Source organism: Pocillopora verrucosa, chromosome 8 (genome assembly GCF_036669915.1).
Source record: "Pocillopora verrucosa isolate sample1 chromosome 8, ASM3666991v2, whole genome shotgun sequence".
NCBI classification, from domain to species: Eukaryota; Metazoa; Cnidaria; class Anthozoa; order Scleractinia; family Pocilloporidae; genus Pocillopora; species Pocillopora verrucosa.
Genome location: NC_089319.1, coordinates 21,211,876 through 21,239,611, shown reverse-complemented (window position 1 = coordinate 21,239,611; position 27,736 = coordinate 21,211,876). Strand labels below are relative to the sequence as shown.

General features: G+C 38.3%; 1 protein-coding gene across 2 annotated transcripts; it reads left to right on the top strand.

The window, feature by feature from the left end:
• The first annotated feature begins 4,150 nt into the window (after nucleotides 1-4,150).
• Nucleotides 4,151-27,695, top strand: LOC131780040 (uncharacterized). Of its 2 annotated transcripts, none has more exons than XM_066170645.1 (10): nucleotides 4,151-4,378; nucleotides 7,848-7,923; nucleotides 14,546-14,594; nucleotides 17,455-18,628; nucleotides 19,329-19,448; nucleotides 19,757-19,876; nucleotides 20,183-20,302; nucleotides 21,258-21,317; nucleotides 21,692-26,218; nucleotides 26,992-27,695. In XM_066170645.1, the coding sequence occupies exons 3-9, from the start codon at nucleotides 14,577-14,579 to the stop codon at nucleotides 25,768-25,770; spliced, it is 5,691 nt and encodes a 1,896-aa protein (XP_066026742.1). In that variant the 5' UTR covers nucleotides 4,151-4,378; nucleotides 7,848-7,923; nucleotides 14,546-14,576; the 3' UTR covers nucleotides 25,771-26,218; nucleotides 26,992-27,695. The 2 variants fall into 2 exon arrangements, with proteins under 2 accessions (XP_066026742.1, XP_066026741.1); XM_066170644.1 differs by lacking the exon at nucleotides 4,151-4,378 and adding an exon at nucleotides 7,074-7,289.
• The last annotated feature ends 41 nt before the right edge of the window (nucleotides 27,696-27,736 follow it).

Here is a 27,736-nt window from a genome sequence, read left to right as displayed (position 1 = left end):
GGATTTAACATTGCACATTAAACTTTGCGTAACAAGGAAAAAATCCAAGCAACATTGAATTTCTGGCCGTTTTCGCCGCCACGTATATCTACGGTTGTCCGGGTTTAGGACTCGCCATGCGTCCACTAAATCAAATTCATCACAAAATCCTTTTAATGTTTTAACCGATTCTGTATGTGTCCTAGCTAGACCGCCCTTTTTATCTATGTCCAGGTTCAAAACCAAGTTGATTACATCGTCGCACTCGAAATCATTTAAATGGTCAAAAAAATTTCGAAAGAAATTTGGATCGTCCTCATTAGGCGCGTAGAGTGTGGCTATAGTTACACATTTTTTATCTAATGTGATATCGCAGATGATGAATCTGCCGTTGGGATCCACGTATGTTCGTTTAAGTTGAAAATCAAAGTTGTTATTGAATAGAATGGCAACTCCTCCTTTAGCACTGGTACAGCAGCTGAAAATTGTTTTGTATCCCCATTCAGCAGACCATAAAGGGATCGTGATTTCTGAGCAGTGCACTTCTTGAAGCATGTAAATTGAAAACTTTTTCCTTCTGAGCCAGTCAAACATTTCTCGTCTTTTCAATCTGTCCCCGAGTCCTCTCATATTAAGAGGGCCTATTTTAAGATCCGTAAACTTAGCAGAGAAGAGAACATTAGGAAAAAACCATGCAGAGAAACTAAACTAAAATCATTGTGGTTATTATAGCAAAAACATGATGTTTGTGTTTTCAAGCAAGCGGAATAAATACAAAAGAAGGCGACAAAAAGCACGCATAAAAAAGTTTCATTGTCAGGTGGATGGGTCAGCTCATTAGTCCTTGCGATTAATTTGCATAGGTTTTTTTTTAAAAAATTGTTTTGTTAAGAGAAGAGGGAAAAGGATATATTACTTTAAGTAGGCTGAGATATTCTTATAATCGTATCTTTCGTTATTAATTAAAAGATATCGTCCAACAACCTTCGCGTTTGGATGCCCTTGACTTTCCCTTGCCTTCATCATCGCTTTGATTAATATTTTTCTTTCATCTTGTATCGCTTTCGCGAAATCTTCGGTTATGTAGGCATCGGGGTAATTTTTTGAATGCTTTATCTTACCTCTGTTGCTCCAAATTTCGTTCCTGTCTTCACGGCTGATGAAACGGGCGGTGATGAGTCTGCATCTATTCTGGATTTTCTTACCCACTCTGTGAACTGCATGGAAATTTATGTTCGACGCGTCTATGCCCATTTCGTTTTGAATTACGCCACGAATCAGAGCTTTACAATCCTCGCCTTCCTGCTCTGCAATATTGTTGAAACGTAAGTTTTCTCGACGGGTGTATTGTTCAAGCTTAATATTTTCTTCTATCGCAGTTTCCAATTTCTTTTCCAACTGTGCTACTCTCATGCTGAGATCTTCCAGACCTTCTTTCATTTCCTCCGTGTTTCTCTTTGAATCTTCCTTCAACGCGTCCACCTCGTCTTGTGTAAATCTCACGCTTTCTTTTAGCGATTTTACTTCACTTTTCATTTCTTCTATCTCATGTTTGAATTCTTGTCTAAGTTTTCTGAAGTCGGCGCGTAAGCTGGCGAATCCCGCTTCCATAGCTTTGATCAAGGCGTCGATAGAGCTTCTAATGTCTTCGTGGTCTCCTTGTTCACTCACTGTGAGTCGAAGAGCCTGATCCTCTCTGTTTTCTTTTTCTGTTTTTCTTGCTTGTCATAAATTAAATGCTTTACATTTCTTAAACTGAAATAAATAGTCGGTGATTGATTTAACTGTTACTCGCTTTGAAAACGGACCTGAGCGCCCATACTTTACGGAGCGTTAGAACTTATGTCTGTACGCCATGATGTCAGGCCTCTCTCCTCAACTAGAAATTCAGTCGTCCTTCAATAAGCCAGTTCCTTATATCTTTAATGTAATCCTCCATTGCGCGAATGGCCTCATCCTGGGCGTTAGCATCATCGGGCTTGAAACTCGCGTATAGCTGGGTATCATCCGCGTAAGAATGAGCCTCGGGGAGATGACGTTCGATGACCATAACATAACAAATAGTAGAAGACCTAAACAGGACCCCTGAGGTACAGCACAGTTAGGATAGCATTGGTTAGACAGAGATCCATCAATACAGACTTGTTGGCATCTATTAGAGAGATATGAACGAAACCAGTCTAGCGTAACCCCGCGCATCCCAATGTCCTTGTCAAGTCTCTCCGACAGAATGTCGTGATTGACAGTGTCAAAAGCCGCGTTGAGGTCAAGGAACACCATAGGTGTGACTTGCTGAGAGTTCATGTTTAGAAGAACATCATTCATCACTTTCAGCAAGGCTGTTTCCGCACTTTGGTGTTGGCGGTACGATGACTGGAGCTCGGGATGAGTTAATAGTCACGTGACTATGCGTTTGTTGGAAAACGGCCTTCTCCGTAAGCTTAGAAATATACTGCAAATTACTTACAGGGCGATAGTTCTTCAACCATTATTTCAAGTCCAAGTTTCTTAAGCAACGGAAAGACCAGCGCACATTTCCATTGAACAGCAAATTCACCTGTCTGTAGCGATAAGTTTATAATCTTAGTTATCACTGGTAACAAGTCTTCGATGCCGCCGATAACAAGTGTTGTAGGTATAGGATCTAGTAAACACGATATTTTTTGGGTGTGGACTCAATATGTTTTCTAACATCAGATTGACTGAGTATATCAACTACTCAATGGACGGTACATCACGAACGCGCTCGTTGGCAAGGCGGAGAGGAGGGGTCGAAACCATGTTGTCGAGTTTGGTCTGTACGTTGTCAATCTTTTGAACAAATAAGTCGCTAAAAATTTGTTGTCAAGAGCAATCTTGTCGTCAAATTGAGGATATTCCACCACGTTCTCTCTCCCAAGCAGTCTCTTAGTGGCCGAGAACAGTTCCCTCTGATCCGTGCTGTTTTCTTCTACAAATTCTTTGAAAAACGATTTACGTGCTTCATTCATCAGATTGTTAGTTTTGTTCTTAATAGCTTTGTATGCAAGGAAATCTGCCTCCAAACGATCGCTGCCATCTCCTCTCCGCTCTGCGCCTCTGTCTTCTAGCCTTCTCAATATCATCGTTGAACCAAGGCACTAGGGGCCTAGCTGGTATGGTCTTTGTAATGAGTGGTGCATGCCGGTCCAAGGCAGATGCAAGAGTGGAATGATAGCACGACACAAGATCATTTAGTGTGTCCGGGATATTTGTACATAAATTCGATGATGAAATTTCATCGGATAGCCTTTAACCCTCCTAAAGGTCACTGTTTTCTTTGTTACCCTACGCTTGTCAAGGTTTAACCGGCATATAACAGACCAGTGATCGGAAATGTGATAGTCCGATATGGGAGTTTCCCTAACCAAGTCATCGAAGCGTCGTGTTATGATTAAGTCCAATGTGTTGCCTGACTCGTGCGTTGGTGTTATAACATGCTGTTGCAAACCCATTGTCTCCAGTAAATCAAGAAGTTTCAATCTGTGGGGGTCCCCAACAACGTTGACATGGATTTTGAAATCGCCAGTTATTAAGAGGGGCTCAGATGAGAGGATTATAGACCCAAGATAATCAGAAAACTCCTCAAAGAATACACCTGTAGTCACAGGATGATTGGAAAAATATTGCAGGCGATAAACAATGACAATACGAATCTTGCGTGAGCCTTGTCCAAGGATAATCCATTCCGAGAACTCAAAAGATCTTTTCTCACCAACTACAACCTTGATAACGGTTATGCCCTCGCGACACATCAATGCAGTACCGCCTTCTATGTGCCCTGTTCCAGGATGGTCATACAGCTTATAATCAGCTGGAGTTGCCTCAGCTCTATGGGCACAATCCATGTCTGTGAACCACGTCTCCGTAATGGCAAAAATATCAGCGGCACACGCTTTAACATAGCAGACAAAATCCGCGGATTTGTTCTTAATTGATCTCGTATTAAGATTGCAGAATTTGAGAGAGCTCGTAGAGCTCGCAGAATATTCAGAGTTCACAATTGTAATATTTAGGCTTCAAAGTAAAGATTTATTCCGCACACAGACATACATACAAGATGGCCGAACATCAAAGCACATGGCCCCCAACATGCAACGGGGCCTTGCTAACTAGAACACTGGAAGTCTGATGTAATAAACAACTAATCCAACATCTCGTGATCTCAGTATTCAGTGATCAGTGATCTCGTATTAAGATTGCAGAATTTGAGAGAGCTCGTAGAGCTCGCAGAATATTCAGAGTTCACAATAGGCACGTCAATTAAGGTGCGAGATTCTACTGCCGTGGAAATTATTGAGACAGTTACCAGTGGTGAATGTCAAGAGGAACCTAAATGCATTACGCAGCATTCAGGTTTTCATCCAGTTTGCATAAACAGGTGGGTCCTACAGAATGCCTGGTATCAGTATACAAACAACTGTACAAAGATCCATACGATGGCCCTGAACATAAATTATTTCGACATAATGCCTACAGATAGCTGACTCGGTGGTGCTGGGGAATACTGGGCAAAGAAATCATGGTAGTTCTACTATCATGTGCTGTAATGTGTATACGCAACTTTTATCCTCCACCAGAATCAGAAGAAGAGTTTTCCTTTGAAGGTTTTCGCCATGCTCACGAGTGATTAGATGATTAATTTTCTCTTACTGACAAACTAAAGCAGTGACATGATGATGTACTTAGTTTTACAATAATATATTTTACAATCCATTAAACCCTTCTTGTAAAGCCAGAGAAAATAAGTTATTTTTGCAATTCTCCTTTCCAATATTTTGTTTGTGATAAGCTCCATTTGTTAGTTCATTCCTTTTTCTTTAAATATAACTGCCAATGATGAATACCAGTGCTTTTCTCAACTATAGAGATCTGTGATGGAATATTGTTTTGCATTCAATAACCTGAAGTAAATCAGTGAAGTGATTACTAGAGAAGAGCTACCTAGTTTCCCTTACTTCTATGAACAACCTCCAGGCCCCTCCTGACAACTGAAACTAGCTTTTCCTAAATAAATGGAGTTTAAACAGAACATTTGAGCATGTGTGAGAATCCCTTTGAGCTAAATCAGAAAAAAAAAATTCTTGATGGCTTTTCATTTATCTATTAAATCTTGAGCAATTTACCTCCTACTTTCAGCCTCCCATGCCTCGTGAATAACAGGGAACAAGACACTTTCACTGAAAAATTGAAGATTAAAGCATGATGCCAACTGGCTAATTGTAGTAAAGGGATTACCTGTAAACACCATAGCAGCAGATTGTATCAGAGCAAAACGCTGGTGTCACAGTTTTGTCTTTAAGTAGAAAGATGTTCTGAGAATTATTCAGCTTGTAACAAGGTCCGCGCAATGCTAAAATTAAGTCAGTTATTCCTCAAATTGTTGGCAGCGTCGTGAAATAAAAGTCGAAATCCACGGATTTAGAGTTGGAAGATTTAGAAGGTTTTCATTTTCTATCCTATGTCACTTTGACTCAAACACTTCTGATCCAATGAAAACTGAACTGTCGGAGTCGTAAGCAGAAGCGGACGAACCAACCAATGACAGTGCCAGTTTTCAGGCCATTTAATGGATTATGACTTCGATAATCTCGTTTTAATTAGATCATAAGTAACCGAGTCCTAAGCGCCGTACGCTACTTCACTTTCCTGCTGTTTGATTTTCAGTAGATGGTATTGAACCCTTTAACCCTCAAGAGTGACTAGAATCTAATTTCTCCTTACAATATCACCCCTGAATTACACGTTAAGGTCACAAGAATAAGAAAATGATCATCAGCCAGAGAAGCTCTTGATTGTTAAACAAATTCTCCTTGTCGACACCTTAGGAAATGTATAGAGAACAGTATGGAGAATATGCAAACTGATGTTAGGGTGTAAAGGGTTAATTCTGCTCTTCTCGTTACATATCCGACTGCATCGCTGGCATCCGGGGAAACCATTCGTTAGTCCTTGTTGGGCGCTTTTCGAGTTTTGCACGTTGTATAACCAAAACCCAAGTTATTAGAGCGTCCAGTGAAAGCAAAGTACAATACCACACGAGGAGTCATTAAGTAGGTGAAGTAAAATCATTTAAAATCAAATAAAATGATCAAAGTTTACGCTAAAGTCCTTTCAAATCATAACAATCAATCTAAAGCACTAAACACGAGTGACTAAGTCGAGATTAGTTCTAGTCTAGCATCTGATTGATTGAGAGAGTGGTGCATAGTTTCTGGACAAATAGTGTGTTAACCCTTTAAACCCTAAGAGTGATCAGCATCTAATTTCTCCTAACAATAATATTGCTGAATCATTCGTTAAGATCACGAGGGAAAAAGAAAATGATCGCCAACTTAAGAGGTTGTGATTGCTAAACAAATTCTCCTTGTCAGTACCAAAGGAAATGGACTGCGAAGAGTATGGAGAATCTGGATACTGATGTTAGGGAGTAAAGGGTTAAGGTGAAACCGATACAGTCCAGAGTGGTTTTGTATTCCGGTTGAAATTTACTTCGCATTAGCCCATTAGCTTCTCTCTGTCAGTGACTTATTATTATTATCTTTTCTATAAGTTGTGTAATTTTAAGCTCAAGTGATATGAATTGTTTCACGACGGAAAAAGTGCATTAAACGATGATTGAAAGGTAACTATTCACTGAAAACTATTTTTCACACCTTTTGTACAAATATGAATATGGTCGATACACTTCTGTTACTCTATCGTTGATGCCGGCAGGGGTCAGCAACAAAGTTTTATTTGTGGATGCTCCGTGACGTAATCTTTTTTCCTCCTCTTTCATTTACTTTCCATTAAATATGGTATTCGCTGATTACCTTATTGGGAGCCTTCATCTGCCCACGACACCATGAAAAAGAAGACGTTGGGTTCATTCCTTATTTTCGAATTTCTCCTACAACAGACTTTTTTTCAACTCGCCACATTCCGTTTCTGTGAAAAAAAAAATTCAATTCCTTCCACAATCCTTTTGTCTCATAGTCCAGTCTCTTAAGGTTGGTTCCATTGCACCCCATATTTGGAAAGCGAAAGTCTCCTAGGAACTCTGGGAAGGAATTTGATGGAAGTGTATTGAATTTCCGCCCTTCAAACGACGCGTAATTTCACTGGAGTTAATTTTACCTTTATATATATATATATATCTTAAATTATGGGGTGATTTAGAATCTTATCGTGAAGTGTTCGTCATTGTTTGGCAAGGCCGTCAGCATGACAGTTAGCGAAGGTTCTTGAGCTGATGCAACTTTTGTCTTTTGGGCGGCTTGCGTTGTCTATGATCTGTCTGCTGATCGAAGGTAATTCTAAAAGCTCAAGTTTGTTCGTTTCGTGGAAAGGTTCCATATGAGGGTAGATATCTTGCTCATTAACCGTAAATCTATTGGAATCATTTCGAATGTACCTCGCGGGAGAACGTGTTTCAAATCACTGCTTGTTGGATCGCATGATGTTTGCTAGTACTGCTCTGAGAACTAGCGTGACTTTGCCATTGTGGGCTGTCGTTGTTTCAGCAAGCTGTTATGTCGGAAATGTCAAAGCGAAAAGGATAAAGGCTTTTTCTTTATTTAATCTTCTTGTAGTATTTTGAAAGAACAAGAGGTTTACGAAGTGCAAGAGTTGCTAGCGATGTGGAATTTATCGCTTTGTGTTAGGTTGTTTCCATTGGCAATTTTTCAGTTCAATAGTAGCTATACTATCGTCTGCTTGTTCGCATTCCACGAATCGTTTTAAATCTCAATTAAATGAGAAAGAAAACAACAGACCAATCCAGAATATTTAGAATGATTCTTATTTTCCTTTACTCGTCAGTAGTCCTTTGTAATCTCATCGAAATGTGGCCTGTGATTGTTTTTAAGGTTTTAAGGAGAGTCAGTCATCTCACTCGGATATGTCTGGATTAACGATCCTAAACAACCCCAGTAACAGAATGTGGTAAGTTTTCATGTTTTATTGATGCTTTATTAGTTCCCCGATATGCGAATTTGTTGAAGTTTCAGTAAGTTCTTCTGTAGTAACCACCAATATGCGATAATCAGAGAAGAATCCACCACGTGGATGTCGAACAGAATTCCAAGCGCAACCTTTTTGGTAACCCGGATCATAAATCGGTTGCCAGAGATAAAACTTTACTTATTAGGAATCAAAGACCCTTTGCACTGAAGTGCATGACTTATTTTCTACTGTTTTAGTTAGAAATTGTCGTTTTGGCTTGCAATATTGTGATAAGAGGATTCATTGACATCTTTTGGGCTTGTTCATCAAACAACCAAAGAGAAAGAGGAAAATTTATTGTCTTGAAAACAATGGAACATTGACTCAAGTATTTTATGCAAATGCTATACGTCGCCTTCAAACAGCTTGTTACCTTGAATAGCTTATGACACACTTCAAATCAACTGGAACTTGAACCACAAAAAGCAAGCAATCAAATTAGGTAGTCAAGACTGCATGTGGCTACTAATATGGCACAATTTTCATAGCACTGAAAAGATACTAGAGGTTGTATAGTGATGCTAGAAGGTAGTGTTGCAGAAGATTTCTCTCACTTGCAAAACAGAAAATTTGTTGCATCCTGCATATTCACGAGTACCATGTTCCACAAGAAAAAGATGATTCAACAGGAAAAATGGAAAGAAGCATAGTTTAAGGTTACTTCCCACCTTCAGAGGCCAAAAAAATAGTTTTTTCTTTTATTTTACCAACCGAATTCAAACATCAACCTAAAGTTCCCGTAACAAAAAAATTACCTGAAATCTTTAAAAGCTCCAAGGTTATTTAGATAAACTTATTTTCAAATAAAAGAAAATAAATCAGAAAAGTATCATAACTCTTGACCTGAAGGAGTCTCCTTAGGGAATTTTCACAGCAACCTCTCATATTGAGGCTCATTTTTCAAGTTATTTGCATATGTGGTTTCAGGAGGCGAGATAATCTCCTGTAGCGGTGCAAGTTGTTTGCAAACCTTTATAAGCTAAAATCTCATATTTGATTTTGGGAGGAATACTTCTACCCTGAGTGAATTTATAGGGTACTTAGATTTGACCAATTTTCATAAAATTTCCCCCAAACATTCCAGGAATAATGACAAAGGAAAGTGTGTTGGGAAATTTTGTCATTTGAAATAATTGTCTTGTGGCATCATTTACACAACATGCCTTGCATATTTTTAGCTACTCTAACTTTAGATGCCAATATCTAGACAACCAATCAGAATATGGGAAAAGCCTGACATACTTTTGTTGATTGATGCCTTGTAAATAAGACTGTGCAGCCATTTTGTCCAAGCTGTGGTATTCAATACCTAATAAATTCAATAGAAGAACCCTTGGTTGTTTCACCTTACCAGCTTCTGACACTTTCTAAATGGAAAGCTTGCTTAAATTGTATTTTTGTCATAAACTGCAGTTATTAAGCTTTCTTCTGATATATAGTTTGCTAGGATTTTAGTGAAACTAGCTCCCATAAGAATTTTCTCCCATAGGACACCTGCGAAGGTGAGAAGTAACCTTAATTATTATTGAAGCCTAGAGGATACAAGAACCGTGAGGCTTTCAAGCGAGCTCCTCTTCATTATTACCAGTACTATTTCTGTCATTTTCAGTATTGTTAATATGACGATTTGTTACGCTGGCTTTCCAATGCCTGAGTTGAAATTCTGGCTGGGTTTTTTTTTTCGTTTGGTCGCAAATCTCAGTCAAGTCCTCATCATGCATCCATAACCTTTTGAGTCTGGTACATGCGTGATGTTTTGACTAAGGAGCACACAGGATGGTGTAATGGCGGACAAAGAGAAGCTTTCGGGGTACAAAATCAGCACAGACACTGTGTATAAGATGCTCAAAATGCATACACACTAAAAGATGTTAAATGTTTTCGGAACGGGTTGGTCTGTGAACCTTATGAGATATCTCTTTATGAGTGAACATTTATGAGTGAGCCTTTCGTCGAGAAGCATGCTATATCAACTGAGCTATCTAATGTTAATTGAGAGAAGCATAGGCACAAATCTCATTGTGTATATAGACGTGATTGTGAACCAAGCAGAATACCAATACAAAGTTTGAAAAGGCTAAGGAACAAGAGCAGAGAGGTTAGAAAAATTTGTCTATGTAAGTATTCTCCCATGAATCCCCATGTCATCTACATCATACTGTTATGTTAACACTAAAAAACTATTAAAAAGACATTTAAGTTTAACTGTCGTGAAAGAATTTGTCAATGTATATGAAAAGGTAAAATGTCATGCCAGTTAATATTTAAAATTGTTTTCTTGTAACAAACTGATGTGTTCTTGCAAGAATGAAGCTCATGTAGCAAATTATTGCAACTATAAATTAAGTAGAGACAAAAAAAATCCTGGCCCTCCAACATATGTTGACCCTCACAAAACAATAGTAGCTTCCTATAGTCACGGTAACGAGTTAGTTTTGGACAGAATGCAGGACAACAATGTGTTGCAATGAGTTTGTGTTCTTTGATTTACAATGACACACAAGGGATCAGCTCTGCAAATGATCTTATACAAGTAATGAATATTGGAAATCAGCTTTATTCAAGTTTGTCATGATTAGCCAGACAGGCATATTCAATGCAGTCAGAATCACCAACAGCATTACAGGGTGTGAAATTGCACTCAATACAGGTGCCAGTGCGACTACATTTTTCACTTTGGTGACCAAATCCTGAAAATTAGTCACCAAATTGGCAACTAAATTGTTTCATCATACAGTACCGCTCATGTATATGTTAACTGCACAGATGAATTTCATACTCTCCGACGCAGGGTAGTCAGATGCGTATATACTATTTTTTTGCATGCATGGTCGAAAAAAATGGGCGATTCATGTGCCTTTGTTATTCAGTGCTATAAGTTTCCTTTGTATTTCATTGTTGTATGAAACAAAGGACTTCTAGGTTTGAAAAAGCGGTGAGTAGACAATGGAAAATTTACATAATGAAAAAAGCTATCATGTTACACTCACGTATGTCGTGTTGCTTCGCTAATTTGTTGGATTACGAGCAGTAGCAATAGAGTTGCTTGATTTGAGTTGTTGATGACTTAGCTGGGAAGGAAAATGTCAGTTACTCAAGGCATCGAAACATGTGTTTCACTGAGCGAGTAACGAAACAAATACTCACTAATATGCTTCTCAATTTATTCACTGCAATCAGCGCTCCCTAAGTTGTTTACGTAGTGGAATGTAAACAATTTGGTGTTTACATCGCAGGTGATGATTTCTTCGAAACTTCAAACCTACCTTTATCATCTTCGGTCAGGATCAGAAAGAAAATATACTTTTTAAGAATGTGAATGGTGTTCTGTTTTATTCATTGCAATCGGCACCCACTTCAGTGTTTACGCACCGGAATGTAAACAAACAAACTTGAACTATGTGTATCCTGCAGTTAATTTTTCTGTTACATTTTTTTGAGCAATTTGGTGAACGTTGATCAATGATTTGACAGATGATGAAAAAAAAAGTGAATCCGGTTTCACATAAAAAATTTGCATATGATTCACAACAAGACGTATTTGTGACAGGTAATCATACTGTAACACAACACCATTAAAATGAGGAAGTAGCACTTATTAGTTTTTGTATAAATGGTGAGATGAATGAAGCAGTTTTTGAGAACGGCGTGTCCACCAATGACAAAAGCTATGAAATGAGCATTTGTGCATGGGTTTGCATTCAGAACATGACAACTTGTTACAAATGGGCACCTTAGCTGATTCTACCAATTTACAATACACTGAGAATAGATTTATTTTGAACAAATTCCCAAGCCATTGTGATGGATGTTTCTATAAACTAAGTGAGAAATAGCTATTTTAATAAAAGAATTCCGTTGGAAAATGATAAATCATTTATTTATTCTGATTATGAAGTCACATTGGTAATAGCATTTTGAGAAGGTCAGTTTGAACGGTGATTGCAACGAACAAGTTCGCTTGTCATTGGTAGCCATGTAGTATTTTAGTGCTATTGAATTGTAGCCTATTCTTTAAAACAATAAACCACCAACAATAGTAAAACAAAAGGACCACCTCATACCTACTAATGAGGTTGATGTCTCAAAGTTGTGTGTGTATGTGCGATTTTTTGATGTGCACAATTTTTTTAATTTGCAATTGCATGCGATTTTTGGCGCATTTAATTCGCGTTTTTCGGTTAACGTATACGTGAGTGGGACTGTAACCATACCCAGAGATATAGTGAATTAAAAAGATTTGCAAAGACAAATCCGTGACAAACTTCCTCGTTAAGTTTGTTTCCAAAACGCAGCACATGCATCTTGATCAATAACTAGAAAGCATCTTGGATTTAGGTGAGCTTAAATGTTGCATATCATCCATCCTAGTGTCCACTTTGTAGCACGTTAAAGATCCCTTCCCTAACTTAATTTCTAGAACGATGACAGCATAAGAAAAGGTTTTGTTTGTCTTTGAAAAGGGCAACCAACTTTTTTTGAATTGGCTACTACTTTGAAGAATTTAGAAGCCAAGTGGCTATCAGAAAAAAAATTAATTTCATGCCCTGCATTGAATGTGTTTGATACTAATTATCAACTGGAATACAATGAAAGCTACTCTGGTACTGTTCGCCAAGAAATTGCTATAGAGGGGAATCAGTACTGTACATCTTTGCCAAGAGCCTTTGAGTCACTCAGATTTGAAAGCTACAACAATTTCATATTAATAGCAGGGTGTATTACAGTAATAGTAATATGGGGTTCAAAATATTTGATTCTCATGTAAGAGATTTGTATGGCAGAGGGCAGCCTCAAGGCACATGTGTTCTTCTTGAAGTACTGTCTCATGATAGTTTAGTGCATTATTTTCAGAGTATACTTAATGATATATTTGAAGTGAGAGGAGTACAAATTGAGAATATTCAAAATAGGATGGTTTCTGAAACCATAAACTTTAATCTAAGTTGTACTGTAGCTCTATACTCTCTTTGCTACTCTATAATGAAATCATGTAATTACTGGAATTACAACACATCCTTACCAACCATTGTTGACAAAGGTCAAAAAACGGGTAGTAAATCAAGTTTAGAACACAACCAGCATGTTTGTGAAACTGAAGTAAATTTGGATAATTAACTGATTCACTTCAAAGCAAGTCAATTCTTGAGAATGAAATAATATTTAATAGTGAATGCACAGGGTTTTTGAAATCATTTTCTTTGTACTGCATCAGTTGTACCTTTAAACCCACAAAAGATCAAAATATATGTATTCCCCCCTGCTTTATATTGAAAGACAAGTGTTCTCTATTTAGTACACTAAAAACATAAATGGAATGGCTTCACTTGTTGATGCCATTAGAAAAATACAAGAGAAATATAATACTCTAGGGCAGTACAGAATACTGTTTGCGACATGTTCATGTAAAGTGGTCGATAGAAAGGAAAGAAAAAAATTAATGATTAAACATAGGAAAAAAACAATACTATAAAGCAATGGAGCCAGCAGAGAAAAAAATATTCATGGAGAAAAAACAATTTAGGGATATGAAAAATAAACAGGAAATACAGAAAAACTGTCCCAAAAATACAAAACAATGGATACTGGGTAATCAGTATCTTTAGGATGCACAAGCCTTGAATGCATTGAATATCACCCTCTGTTTGAGAAGCAGTTCTGAATCTATTTAGTGACTCTGTGAATGGTTGGTCATCCTTTTGACTTATATTTTTAGTCAACTCTATCATCTTGAAAAGTAGCCAGGAATGGCACAAATCGTAAACATTATTTTATATTCTTCAAAGACAAATTTTCTTCAGATTGGTGTAAGTTAATACAAATCACCTACTGTAATAATGCTAAGTCCTGCAAATAGACAGTTGTTTGATGTTGACAGTATTTCTTTTAGTTGTTGATGGATGAACAGTAGCAAAGTATTTGATACCACAAAGATTTCATCAATTATTTTCAGCTGTAAATCTGACAGTGCCATTTTTATTTGTTTTTTGTCTTTTTTTGGTCTGACATTGGTGTTATATTGTCACCTGATTCTTTAGGAATTGCATACCAAAAGAAAAAACAGTTTCAGGATAAACCAATTATTGCATAAAAACTTAGGCAAATGCAAGCACAAAAAACAAAGTTTATTTCCAACAGAAAGCCTGGGTGAACACAAATATGTGTCTAGTTATTATTAAGTTAATGGTTGATTGTCAACTAGTCACTATATTCTTTCACCCTTTTTTCTCTTGTGAACCACCTCACTTTTCAATTTTTTAACTTTTATTTTTACTTTCTTGCATATTTACAAGATATTCCTTTGACCCACAGATGGCAAATGCTAATTGAGGGGTACCCATGAATATATGGGATGTGGCAGATTTTTTGTTTTGCATGTAAATACAAATCTTTTGCAACACTACCATATAGGTTCACTATGAACTCTCCATTTTTGTCCAATGCCATATCAGTAGCCACCTGCAGTCCCAGACTGCCTGTTTTGTGAATATGTAACCTAAAAGCCTTTATTTGTGTTGAGTGAGGTGAAGTTAATCTGGACATTGTAATTTTTTCTTTTTAGCATCTGCATTCAAGATTAAAGGTTTCCTGTGATGTCTGGGCCATCAAAGGTAAAACTAATGACTCATAAATTTAATTACAGAGCCATGAGAATGAGTTTTTTCCTTGTAAAGTGAAGCACAACATTTACACCTTTGTGTGTCCTTGTGTATCTTGAAACTCAGTCCCTGCAGATTCTCAACCAAGGACAAATTTTTCATTGTTGTCAGGATCTTACAGAATTTAATTGTACAGTTATTCAATGAAAAACCAATTTAAAGTATCTTATCTTACCGTTTTTCTGTCAACACTTGCTGTAGACATTTATTTCCTGAGCAGGTGTGAGTGGCTTAATTACTCCTTTACTTTTGTGACTTTCTACTTTGTCAGTATATTTCCCCATGGGTGTCCTTAACTCTTTAATTCCCATGAGTGACCAAGGAATAATCTCTCCTTACAATATCAAGCAGACAAGTGATGAGAATAAAGAAAAACATCAGTTAGGGGATTATAAGTTAATTCAATACCAAATTCTCCAAACTTACATCACAAGAACTGTATGGCTGACAGTTAGAAGAATTGCTAATTAGATCTTGGGAGTTAAAGGGTTAATGAAACTTTATTACAAAGTTCTCAATCTCAACATTTTTCAATTTCAATGAATTTTAAAAGTTAACAATCAGTTCATCATTGCAAGACAAAGTCCTTGTACCTGTATCTCTCAGCAGCCTTCTCTATCTTAAGGTCTTTCACAGCTTGGTGTTGCTTGCATGCCAGGCACTATTGCTTGATCAATTGCAAGATCTGAACAGATGGGAACTGCTTGCGTTAATGGGGTATTCCCAGAAGGAGGTTCACATGGTAGAGTGGCAGGTGCAACTGGTATTAATTCATTCACAGCTCAACCTGGTTTTGTAGCAGGTGCTCTAATTTCATCTTGGCAGACAGATTGTGTTTTAAATGTAGATGCAGGATCATCCATCCCAAATATTTCAACATGGGAAGTATTTCTTGAGTATCAGGTCCCACTTGGAGTTTCTATAATGACACTGTTGCCAGTCTTGCTAAACACTTGGGAAGGCATCAGATTGAATGGTGTGGAGAATTTTTTCTTTTTGTCTCTAACTAGCACTTGATCACCAACTTAAATATCTGATTGTTTTGTGTTTGTAGCCTCGTCTGTATATGCTTTGGTCGTTTCTTTTACCCCTACGAGTCTGTATATGGCAATCAGCTTGCAGCTCTGGCAATTTTGCCAATTAAATAATTATAATTCCCTAGATTTCTCCTCATCATGGCATGATCAATATCTCGGTACATACTTACATATTTTCTTAATCCTTCTTACAGTCATCTCCTACAGCTTAGGAAATGTGGGTCCTCTTCATTAGGAGTGAGTTTTGTCTTTGAACTTCCCTATTGGCCCATGGTGGTTTTAGTGTGGTCTTATGATGCACAATGCCATTCTGCTTATGGTGTTCTTGGAATTCTCCCCATTAGAATTGTGGTCTGTTGTTGGACTTGGTAGTTATGGGGAGATCAGGGCTGCTGAGGATCTCCTCTAGGTCATCAGTTGCTTCCACATACTCATGATAATGGCTATAGTAGTTGATGACATCTGGATGGTCCAGATGGGAGTGGCTGTAGGAGGTCTTGCTAAGGACCCTTTGGCAATGTCTTTATCTTCCTAACTTTCAAATTTTCCCTGGTTTCTTATCATCAGTGTTATTGGTGGTCCCAGAATCTACCAACATCTTTAATTCTACCCCACACATAGACAACTTAGAGTGGACCTCATTACTGATTCTGAAAGTAGTAAATGAACTTGATCCCTATTTGCAAGTGATTCTTCTTGTACTCATTGAACCCCAAGATTTTTTGGTTTGGTTTTGCAGACAGTAGCAAAATGATCTTTTCCTATACACTTCCTACAAGTCTGACCTCCAGCAAGGCATTTTGGATCTCCACCCAGGTGCTCACTGGACCCACAACTATTGCAATGTTTTTCTTGTTTGTTTCCTTTACTCTTTTGTTTGCCATTAGGTCTGCCAGGTTTTTCATGAACCCTATTTGGATCTTCTGTACCTTGCTTACTCACACTGAGATGAGATGCTCTGCCCCTTCATACTGTTCTGGGAGTTCTAACATGTAAGCAAGGGTTAGCTCTTGCCTTTCTTCAAATAACTTGTGGTTTACATACCGGTAGTCTGACCAACCTTTGCACAGGACAAGGTCTCTTATCTGGTTGTTAAAGTCAAAATTGCAATATTTTCCTTCTTTTCTTTATCCAGTTACAGACTGCAAAACAGTCTCACCTTCCTTTTGTTGGAGTTGGTGAAATTTCTGATGCACAAAAACTGAGTTGACTTTGGGAAGAAAATGTCCATTCAATGCTGGAGATGTGATTGTTTGCTTTGCCAGTGTTCACAAGTTTAGAGAAGATTTCTGGGACATGTGGGCCTGCTAAATGGAGTAGCATAGCTCTTCTTTCTTATCTTGTGGTTGCGTTTTTACCATCATTAATGATTAGAACTTTACCATATGCAAATAAGGCCATCATGGTCCCAACATAGGGGGGCTCTGAGTGACAATTGAATGTAGGAATTGCCTTTGAAGCTCTATTTTTGCTCCAAGACATCTTGTGCTGTGCTTATGTTGTGCTAATTCCATGCTTATCCTCATCGCCAATGTTGTGCTCCCTTGCTATGTAAATAACTGATGAACAACCATGAATTGCTCACAGATAAACTGACCATGTGCTTTTCTGTTTTTTTCTCTCTCCATACTCTCTTGAATGTTGTTCATTGATACATAACACATGACAAAAAATATATTTTATTGCAACTTTTACTTGTATTTATTAATATGAAATATATATCATGATTCCCATAAAGAGAACTTTTCTAAATTTGTGCTGTTTTGCTCTTGAAGGATTCAGCCACTCCAATTGAAGCCTCTTCATCACAGGAAGGCCAGCAAAACAGGAGACTGAAAGTCACTTTGCTGAGTAGTGAGTGGAGATCATCAACTGATAGAGAAGTCTCAACTATATGTAGAACCCTTGCTATACAGTTAGCTAAGGATCCTAATGTGGAGGTTAGTGTGTTTCTTCCTAAGTGCAGTGAAGAGGACAAGAGAAATGCTGCAAGTCACAAAATTCAGCTTGTTGAAGCAGATGAACTGCCTGGCTTTGAACCAATTCTTTGGTTGTTATCTTTACCCCAAAACCATGATGTAGACTGTGTCATAGGACATGGAGTGCATCTTGGAAGACAAATTCCTCTCATAAAGATGATTAAAGACTGTAGATGGATTCAAGTTGTGCACAGTGTTCATGGAGAAGAGGGAGAACGACTTCAGCAAACAGAAGTAAAACTATGTAAGATGGCTGATGAGGTTGTAGCAATAGGACCTAAAGTGGCAGAGGCCTACAAATGCTTCCTTTGTTCTGCTAGAAAAGAGGAAACCATTTTAGATCTCACCCCAGGTGTTTTCTCTGAATTTCTGAAAGTAGAACAAGCCACAGATGAAGGGAGAGCATTCTCAGTTTTAGTAATTGGAAGTGGTGACAGCTGTGAAGATTTCAATGTCAAGGGATTCAACATGGCTGCTGAAGCAATTGCTGAGTTAAAAGATGCATCCTACCAACTGAAGTTTCTTTTTTCACCAAGAGAAGAAGGCGAGGAAATAGCAGACAAATTGCTTCAGCATGGCATCAGTCGTAATCAGCTAATTGTTCACAGTATTAATGACAGCAGAGATGTGCTGGCCAACTTATTTTGTGAGGTGGATCTTGCCATAATGCCATCAAGGACTGAAGGTTTTGGATTGTGTGGCCTTGAAGCGTTATCTGCTGGTCTGCCTGTACTTATCAGTGGTAATTCCGGACTCGGAGGAGCTCTGAAGAAAGTGCTTTTTGGCTCACACTATGTGGTAGACTCAGAAGATCCCAAAGACTGGGCCAAAAAGATCAGAGATGTACGTCAGAAACGTAGGAAAGTTCGCTTTTCAGAAGCAAAGTATCTTCGTGAACATTATGCAAAAGCTTATGACTGGGAGAGGCCTTGTACTGTCCTGGTGAAAAAGATGCAGGCACTTGCATTTGGTAAAAGTTTTATCCATTATAACCACTTTCCACTGTTACAATTAAACAATGAGTCAATATCAGGACTGCAACTTCAATGTACTTTTGCAACATGAAACAGCATGTTCTTGTCATTCACTAGACAGTTGGTGTTTTTTAAATAATTATAGCACAGACTCTCTATTGGTCACGTACGTGTAGGTGTGTTCAACATAAGTAATATATCTGGGAGACTAGTATTCAGATTGACACTTCTGATTTTTTTCTTTGGGAACAAACATACAACTCTCAAGGTGTCTTTCTCCTCCAAGCTTTTACGTTTATATAAAACTAGTAAACTGTTTGGTTCACCAGTAAAGGTTAAATGGGGAGGGGTAACTTGCAATTAGGTAGCATTATTTCCAGTAGGAACAATTTACAATACCTTTGGTTGATTTGACCTGTAGAAATTGGGATAAGCTCCATACCCTCATTAATTTCTTGACCAATTGGAAATCTTATCAAATTCTATCAAAAATTATTTGTGAGGCATCCTCCAAGACATACCAGATGTATATCCTCTGAAATTTCCATGATAATATTTTGAAGTGGTTAATGTTTAAACACTCTAGCTAGCTATAATTTGAATGATTATCTTTGCACACCAATGGTTATGAAATATGTTAAATAGCTGATTGAAATAGAGTCAAAATTAATTATGAATTCGGTTTATCATATGTAGGTTCATCAGGAAGCAGGTTAGTCAAGCCAGTCAGGGATAAGGGGCCAACATCTGTTGCTGATACAAGTCAGGCTTGTAAGAGACCAAGAAAAGAATTGACAGATGGCATGTACCACAAAGGTAATCAGTAATTTCTACAGCTTTGAGCTATAGAAATTGGGATAAGCTCCATACCTGATTAATTTTTTGACCAATTGAAAGTCTTATTAAATTCTTTCAAAAATTATTTGTTAGGCATCCTCCACAACATACCAGATGTATAGCCTCTGAAATTTCCATGATACTCTGTTGAAGTAGTTAATGTGTATATGCTGTAGCTAGCTTTAATTTGAATATGATTATCTTTGCACACCAAAATGTTTTGAAATGATAAATAGCTGATTGAAATAGAGTTAAAATCAATTATGAATTTGGTTTATCACATGTAGGTTCATCAGGAAGCAGGTTAGTCAAGCCAGTCAGGAAGAAGGGGCTAACATCTGTTGCTGATACACGTCAGGCTTGTAAGAGACCAGGAAAAGATTTGACATATGGCACGTACCACAAAGGTAATCAGTAATTTATACAGCTTTGAGCTGTAGAAATTGGGATAAGCTCCATACCCTGATTAATTTTTTGACCAATTGAAAGTCTTATCAAATTCTTTCAAAAATTATTTGTGAGGCATCCTCCATGACATACCAGATGTATATCCTTTGAAATTTCCATGATATTCTGTTGAAGTGGTTAATGTTTATACGCTGTCGCTAGCTATAATTTGAATGATTATGTTTGCGCACCAAAATTTATGAAATGACAAATAGCTGATTGAAATAGAGTGAAAATCAATTATGAATTCTGTTTATCACATGTAGGTTCATCAGGAAGCAGGTTAGTCAAGCCAGTCAGGGATAAGGGGCTAACATCTATTGCTGATACAAGTCAGGCTTGTAAGAGACCAAGAAAAGAATTGACAGATGGCACGTACCACAAAGGTAAACAGTAATTTCCCAAAACTGGGGTCACTTACAACATTGCACCAGATTGACTATTTATATTTAGAAACACATAGTATTATTATTATGTCAGGAAGGCTTTCTTCAATAGAGGTCTATATCAATGGAATGCAATCTCTTCCTTAATCTACCTCAACTAAGTCAAGACATCAGAGACGTTACATTCAGCATGTGTTGAAACAGTTATTTGATATTTGAATTTGGTTTCAACAGAAAGCAATAAGAGGTGCGCTAAAAGTTATATTTTACAATGTTTCACAGTATTTAGTATTTAGCTATTATTAAGTTATTTGGCACCTGCTGTAAGTTTGCTGGCAAGCAGATTAACAGCTTTACCAGTCAAGGATGAACGACTATCATCCATTTTTTTTGGAAGTTAGCTTTCTAAGCGAGTTAGATAAGAGTTTTTCTATCATGATCACAATGAAGGTTCTTACCACATACAATTAGATCAATAATACAATTGATACAATTTCACAGACTTGAAAGCTGTGTGTAGCTCAGCAGAAGCCAAAAATTTTTAATTCTGGAACTTGACCTACTTGGTTTACCCTTTCTGAGAGGATCCAAAGAATCTAAGGTTGCTGCTTTTGACCAGTTTATTTTATTTACTTGGTTGGAATGTTGTTACATGTAGTAGTCAAAACCCCTCACACCCTAACATCAGTATGCATATTCTCCTTACTGTTTTGTCTAAATTTCCTTTGGTACTGACCAGGAGAATTAGTTTAAAAATCAAGAGCTTTTTTAGTTGGTGATCATTTCTGTTATTTTTGTGACCTTCATGGTTGATTCAGGGAGATATTGTAAGGAGAAATTAGATGCCAGTCACTTTTAGGGTTTAAAGGGTCAATATTGTTTGTGAGGCTTGTCTAGCAATGAGCAGCAGCAAGTCATGAGAGCTTAGCTTTTAAATGTACCTTGTTCCTTGCAGGTATGGAAATCCCACCATTTCAAGAAAGTGGTCAGACTCTAGGTGATTCCACAGCTAATGGTAATTCCTACATGTAGTAATCACCTTGTTACTTTTAGTATAAATTGATATTGTGGTCAATTAACTCATTAATTTGGTGCAGGTATGCACTACTTGTAGACTAACTGACTGATAGACCAGTCAGTGTGGTTTTCATAGTGGTAATTCCATCAAGAGTTTATTATATTAGTGGAATCACCGTGAAATCTCGTGTTATTTGCACTTACAGCGTAGCGTTAAAGGTCTTCCCCGTTGCTGGTCATCTTGAAAGTTAACAAGTGGAGATGTTTCCTATTTATGTTTTGAACTCTTCTCTATTCTGAGTTTAATTCTTAAAAAAGTTACATGAAACATGTACAGAAGTTAACCTTTATGTTTTCATAATATTTCCCTAGATCGTGACCTTTCTGTGATTACAAAACATCTCAGAGCTGAGTATAACAGAAGATCTCTTCTAAAACCGCTTCTTTGGGAGAACACCTTTAAGCTACCTCTTGGTGATGTTTACACAACATTGTCAATAGTGTCGAGAAGAAAAACAGACTTTAGATTGGAAGACAGAACAGTGAACATGTTTGACATCTTTAAAACTCTCAACAAAGGTGAAGATTCTATGGTGCTCGTAGAGGGAAGCCCTGGAATTGGAAAGACAACTTTTTGTCTTAAAATTTCTCACGACTGGGCTAACCAAAAAATCCCAAGTGAATCTGCTTTTCCAGTTTTCAAACTTTTGTTGCTGCTGAAATGTCGAGACATTTGTGGGGATGTAATAGATGCCATTGTTGATCAGCTACTCCCTATGGAGGGAAAGGTCAAGGAAAAGCTGGTAGATTACATCAAAGATGTTCACAACCAGGAGAAAATTTTGGTGATTTTAGATGGCCTTGATGAGCTTCCGGAAGCAGGTGAAAGTCACGTGGATAAGTTGCTTAATAGAAGAATGCTACCACTTTGCTATGTTTTGGCGACATCTCGTCAAGAAAAAGGAATTGAAGTGCGACAGAAGGTTGACTTTGACGTTCTTCTCCAAATTGAAGGGTTCACGAAAGTAGACTCCTTTGAGTACATCAGAAAACACTTTAGTCACCTAGGTCGTGATCATGTAGCAAAGGGAGAAAGGCTTATTCAGTCCATCCGGGAAAATACCTTCCTACATGCACTCCCCAGCAATCCATTGAATCTGCTTCTTCTCTGTGTTGTTTTTGAGGATTATAAAGGGAATCTACCATCTTCTCGAACCGAACTTTATCACATTATTGTTCGTTGCCTTTTGCGAAGGTATTGTGCCAAAAACAATGTGAAAGCCGCTTCTGATGACAAAGCTCCAGAGGAACAATTTAAAGATAGTTTACTAGCATTGGGGCAGTTAGCTTGGAAGGGTCTGCAAAACGACCGGTTTTCGTTTCGAGAAGAAGAGTTGGCTGAATTTGAAAGAAGAAAGAAACCTTTGGCAGTTCGTAAACTTGGTTTGGTATTTAAAGAGGCCAGTGCGAAGAAGATTAACCCTCAGCACGAATATCACTTTTTCCACAAGACTTTTCAAGAGTACTTTGCGGCATTATATCTGGCACACAATCTACTTGAAGAGAAGGTTAATGTCTTTCGTGATTTGAAGTTGAGCTTTGATGACATCACAACAAGATACAACCAAGTGTTTATCTTTGTGTCTGGCATACTTGGTGAGGCTACTTGTAATCTGTTAAGACAGATTGGCGAGAATCTTAAGGCCAAATTCTGGAACTGGCTAAATTGTACCAAGCAAGAGGCGACTTTCTTCACGGAGTGTTTCAGTGAAAGCAGAGAAGCAGAACAAATGGCAGTGACTCTTTGTTCCTTTCTCCCGTTTCCACAGTCAGTAATCAGTCACGTCGGAAATGATTTATTTAAAGGTGTTCTAAGTGTTGCAAATGCTTGGAAGTACTTCTCGCAATTACAATTGCCTGTTCATCTTACTGTGTATTTTGATGGCATACTGGATCTTCTCTCTGTTCACAAGTTCCTAACCTCTTACTCTAGGCTAGAAACTATTTTCTTTTCCGTTTTCAGTGTTTCAGAAGAAATAACTGGCCTAATTGTGGGTAACGCACTTCAAGTGAACTCATCTTTACATTCCTTTACTCTTCAAACAAATTGTCGCTTTTCCTCTGAGAAGGCTGTTGCTATTGGTGACAATTTAGCCGCAAACAAAACACTACAAATCGTGACTTTAAAACTACCGGGTGAGTTAGTTGAGGATTGGGCCACTGTTCTTGAAAAAGGATTGTCTGGAGATACAGCGCTGACATCTGTTGTACTGGAGATTAGAGGCTCAGTAGGGAAACGTGGTCTGGTGGCTTTGAAAAATTTGTTACTGAACAGATCACTACAATCTTTTGGCCTCACTATTTATGGAAACATGCACGATTCACTGGCGGCTTCAGTCGCTGAAGGACTTGCAGCTGATCTGTACTTAAAATTCCTCACATTGACTGTATATGGAAGAGTCAGCTGCTCTGCTTTCATTTCGTTGCAAAAAGGTGTTCTAGAAAATATTGGTTTGAGGTCACTGGTATTAAAAGTGTTCGGAGAACTCCCCGAGAACTGGATAAACATTTGTGAAGCTCTCTATACTGCTAAAAAGTCATCTTTGTCTCTTACAATTGAGCCGGATGTTGTCAGCAAAATAACAAGTTCGCAGGTGGCCTGTCTTAGTCCTGTTCTACTAGAGGAAAAACTTGGCGTGTTGAAACTTCACTCACTTACTGTAAAGATGTGGGGAGAGTTGAGTGACATTGTAGCAAGTGATTTATGCAAACTCGTGATGGCGTCAAGAGTTTCTTGTGTTAATTTGAATATCCATGGAAGAGTAACAGATGGTGTTGCTACCTGTTTGGTTAAGAACTTTGAGAAAGTTAAGTCACTGTCCAACTTGAGTATCAACATTAGGGGAGAGGTGACAAGAGACGGAGAGAGCACTCTTCAAGCCTTAACATGCAATCAAAAATTTTCCTCTACTTTAGATGTCCATGACGCGAAGACAGTTGACGAAATATGCGAAGAAGTCGAGTTATCTGTAGTCGATTCTTCGTCATTAACATCAGCATTTACAAACGTCGAGACTATCTGCTCACGTGTAAGTAAAGTGAGTCTGAACTTTGATAGCCCCATTTCCTCAAGTGAGGAGGACTGGGGACGAAGTGTTGGTGACTTTTTGTCGAAATTCGTGTCACTTACCACGTTACACTTCTTAATCAACAACCGCGGTGGCATGAGTAAGGGCCTGGTGGGTGGTCTGTGGAGTGGTTTGGCACAGAACACGACGATAACCAAGCTAAGTATTACATTCAACAACTGCAGTGACATGAGTGGAGACTGGATGGGCGGACTGGGAAGTGGTATCACACAAAACACGTCAATAACCACTCTGAGTATTACAGTCAACAACGACCGTGGCATGAGTGGAGACTGGATGGGCGAACTGGGGAGTGGTTTGGCACAAAATACGTCGATAACCACGCTGAGTATTTCATTCAACGACATCAGTCACACGAGTGAAGACTGGATGGGCGTACTGGCAGATGGTTTGGCACAGAACACGTCGATAACCACGCTAAGTATGACAGCCAACAACTACAGTTACATGACTGAAGACTGGATGTGCGAACTGGGCAGTGGTTTGGCACGAAATAGGTCGATAACCACGCTAAGTATTACAGTCAACAACTACAGTGAAATGAATGAAGAACTGAAAGGCGGTCTGGGAAAAGGTATGGGACAAAACACGTCGATAACCACGCTGTTTATTACATTCAACAACTACAGTTACATGAGTGAAGACTGGGTGGACGAACTGGGAAGTGGTTTGACACAAAACACGTCGATAACCACGCTGAGTATTACATTCAACAACTACAGTTACATGAGTGAAGACTGGATGGGCAAACTAGGTAGAGGTTTGGCACGAAACACGTCGATATCCACGTTGAGTATAACATTCAACAACTACTGTGACATGAGTGGAAACTGGATAGGCGAACTAGGAAGTGGTTTGAAACAAAACACGTCGATAACCACGCTGAGTATTACAGTCAACAACTATAGTTACATTAGTGAATACTGGATGGGTGGTCTGTGGAGGGGTTTGGCACAAAACACGTCAATAACCACGCTGAGTATTACATTCGACAACTACAGTAACATGAGTGGAGACTGGATGGGCGAACTGGGAAGTGGTTTGGCACTAAGCACGTCGATAACTACGCTGAGTATTACAGTCAACAACCACAGTGACAAGCGTGTAGACTGGATACGTGATCTGGGGAGTGTTGTAGCACAGAACACGTCACTTGCCATATTAAACCTTACACTAAACAACAACAATAATTCATACGAAGAGTGGATAAACAGATTGTGTCAAGCTTTGTCAAGGAACACATTGTCAATCAAAACTTTTCTTGAAGTTAACGTGTTCAGTGAGAGCAATGGAAAACCTTAAATGAGTTTGGCTTAGTGAAAAGGACATCTTTTGAACATTCTCAACACTGACTGAGTACCCTAACAAGAGCTTGTGGTTGCACTTGTTGTAAATTCAGTAGTTTTAAGTACAGAAGACTGGAAACCTGACCTGGAACAACGCATCAGTGTCTACATTTAATAGCTATGTTGACGGGGGTGGAGACTGGATCTGGTTCTAAATTTCTTGTGGAGGAAAAAGCGCTGCTAGCCTTGTGACAGGAGGGGAACCACTGTTTGAATGCAGTTTTAGAACTTTGCAAAGAAGTCAGCGGGATGGACTTGTTTCAGTTGAACTGGAGCAAAGGAGGACTTCTAAATGATGCGTGTTACATCCTGGCAAGTAAAGACTTGGACTCTACTGGGGTTAATGACCACAATGACGTAAGCGCAGTCTTTGGCAGGAATTGATGTAAGACGCTTGACAGAGGGTAAGTCATTTAGATCCTGAAGAGTAAATTTACCCTTTAACCACAGCATCAGTATGCGTATTCTCCATACTGTTCTCTATGCATTTCGTGAAGCGCTGACAAGGAGAATTTGTTTAAAAATCAAGAGCTTTATAAGTTGGCGATTATTTCCTTGATTCTCGTGACTTTTATGTTTGATTCAGGGGTGATATTGTAAGGAGAAATTAGGAACTGGTCGCTTTTAGGGGTTAAAGGGTTAAGCATGGTGGGAGAGGCTATGCTGTGCTAAAACTAGAATATCGAGAGACTGGTTCAATTTCTTATTTAAGTTTGGCTTAAAGTGAGAAGTTTTTTCTTTAATCATCAAACTGAATTAGCTTTCATTTACGACAAGTACCACTCTTTGCTCATGGAGCCAGGTTTTTAACTTGAGGTTAAGCTTAAAGGAATCAGAAGGGTTAGTAGCACTGCGGTAATTTGATGTACTGTTTTCAGTGCATAATGAAATGATTTTCGAACGGTAATTTTAAGCTTGTTTGGTATCATCTTTCTTATTCCCAATTAACAATGGGTGCTTTGATGATGCTAATCCTAGCAGTATGCAAGGTTGTTGTCACATTTGAACCCTCCATAACCTCAGCTTACCACTTAGTTATCTGCAGCTTAGTGGTAGAGCATCGGAGTTCGAAATCTGCAGGTCAAGGGTTCGACTCTTCCAATTCGTTTTGGGCTCACGACAAAACGAAAACAAAATTCGTTATTTTTCACCAAGTTTCTTTCTGTTTCTTTTACAGCTTCACATCTCAACTGCCCAGCTGTCAGCGTGATGAAGGATGAAATGGGGTTGAAGGATTGGAGAGCGTCTTAAACAGGAACAAGCTTATTGAAGGAGTCTTTCGTACCAACTGATGGGAAGGAACAGTTTTTAAGACACAGTAGCAATTCTTCCTCGTGATAGCATGGTGATTGTCACATTTAAAGTTCAATCATGGATGAAGAAAACACTAGACTACTGTGTAACGTTTTCTATTATTTAACCAGGTATTAAGAAGAGTCGAAATTTTCCTTGGAAATATCATGTCAGTCTTTCATAAGGTGACGCGCAGTCAGTCCACCTGATTGCGATTCACATTGGAAGTGACCTCATCGTGAGTCTAGCGATAGCACTTCACTACCACAATTAGTACAACAGCCTTTTTGACGACATGTAATAAATTATTAGTACAATAGCCTTTTTATGTTTTTTTTATGAAAAACATTAGTAAGGAGGATTTTAAATTTTCTCTTCAGTCGATGTAGTGAAAGGTGATTAAGTCGTGGAGCAAAGCGCTGGTGTCTTTCTTGCTTCACACTTTTGTCTCAAAGTAGAAAGATGTTCTGAGAATTATTCAGCTTGAAATAATGTCTGCGCAATGCTTAAATTAAGTGAGCTATGCTTCAAAATATTGGCAGCGTCGTAAAATAAAAATCGAAATCAACAGATGTAGAGTCTAAAGATTTAGAACGTTTTCATGTTCTTTCCTTTGTCACTTTGACTGA

Coding starts and splice junctions, on each gene's coding strand:
- LOC131780040 (XM_066170645.1), top strand. Junction 18,629..19,328: donor GATGCAGGCACTTGCATTTG/GTAAAAGTTTTA, acceptor TATCATATGTAG/GTTCATCAGGAAGCAGGTTA. Junction 20,303..21,257: donor AGATGGCACGTACCACAAAG/GTAAACAGTAAT, acceptor TGTTCCTTGCAG/GTATGGAAATCCCACCATTT.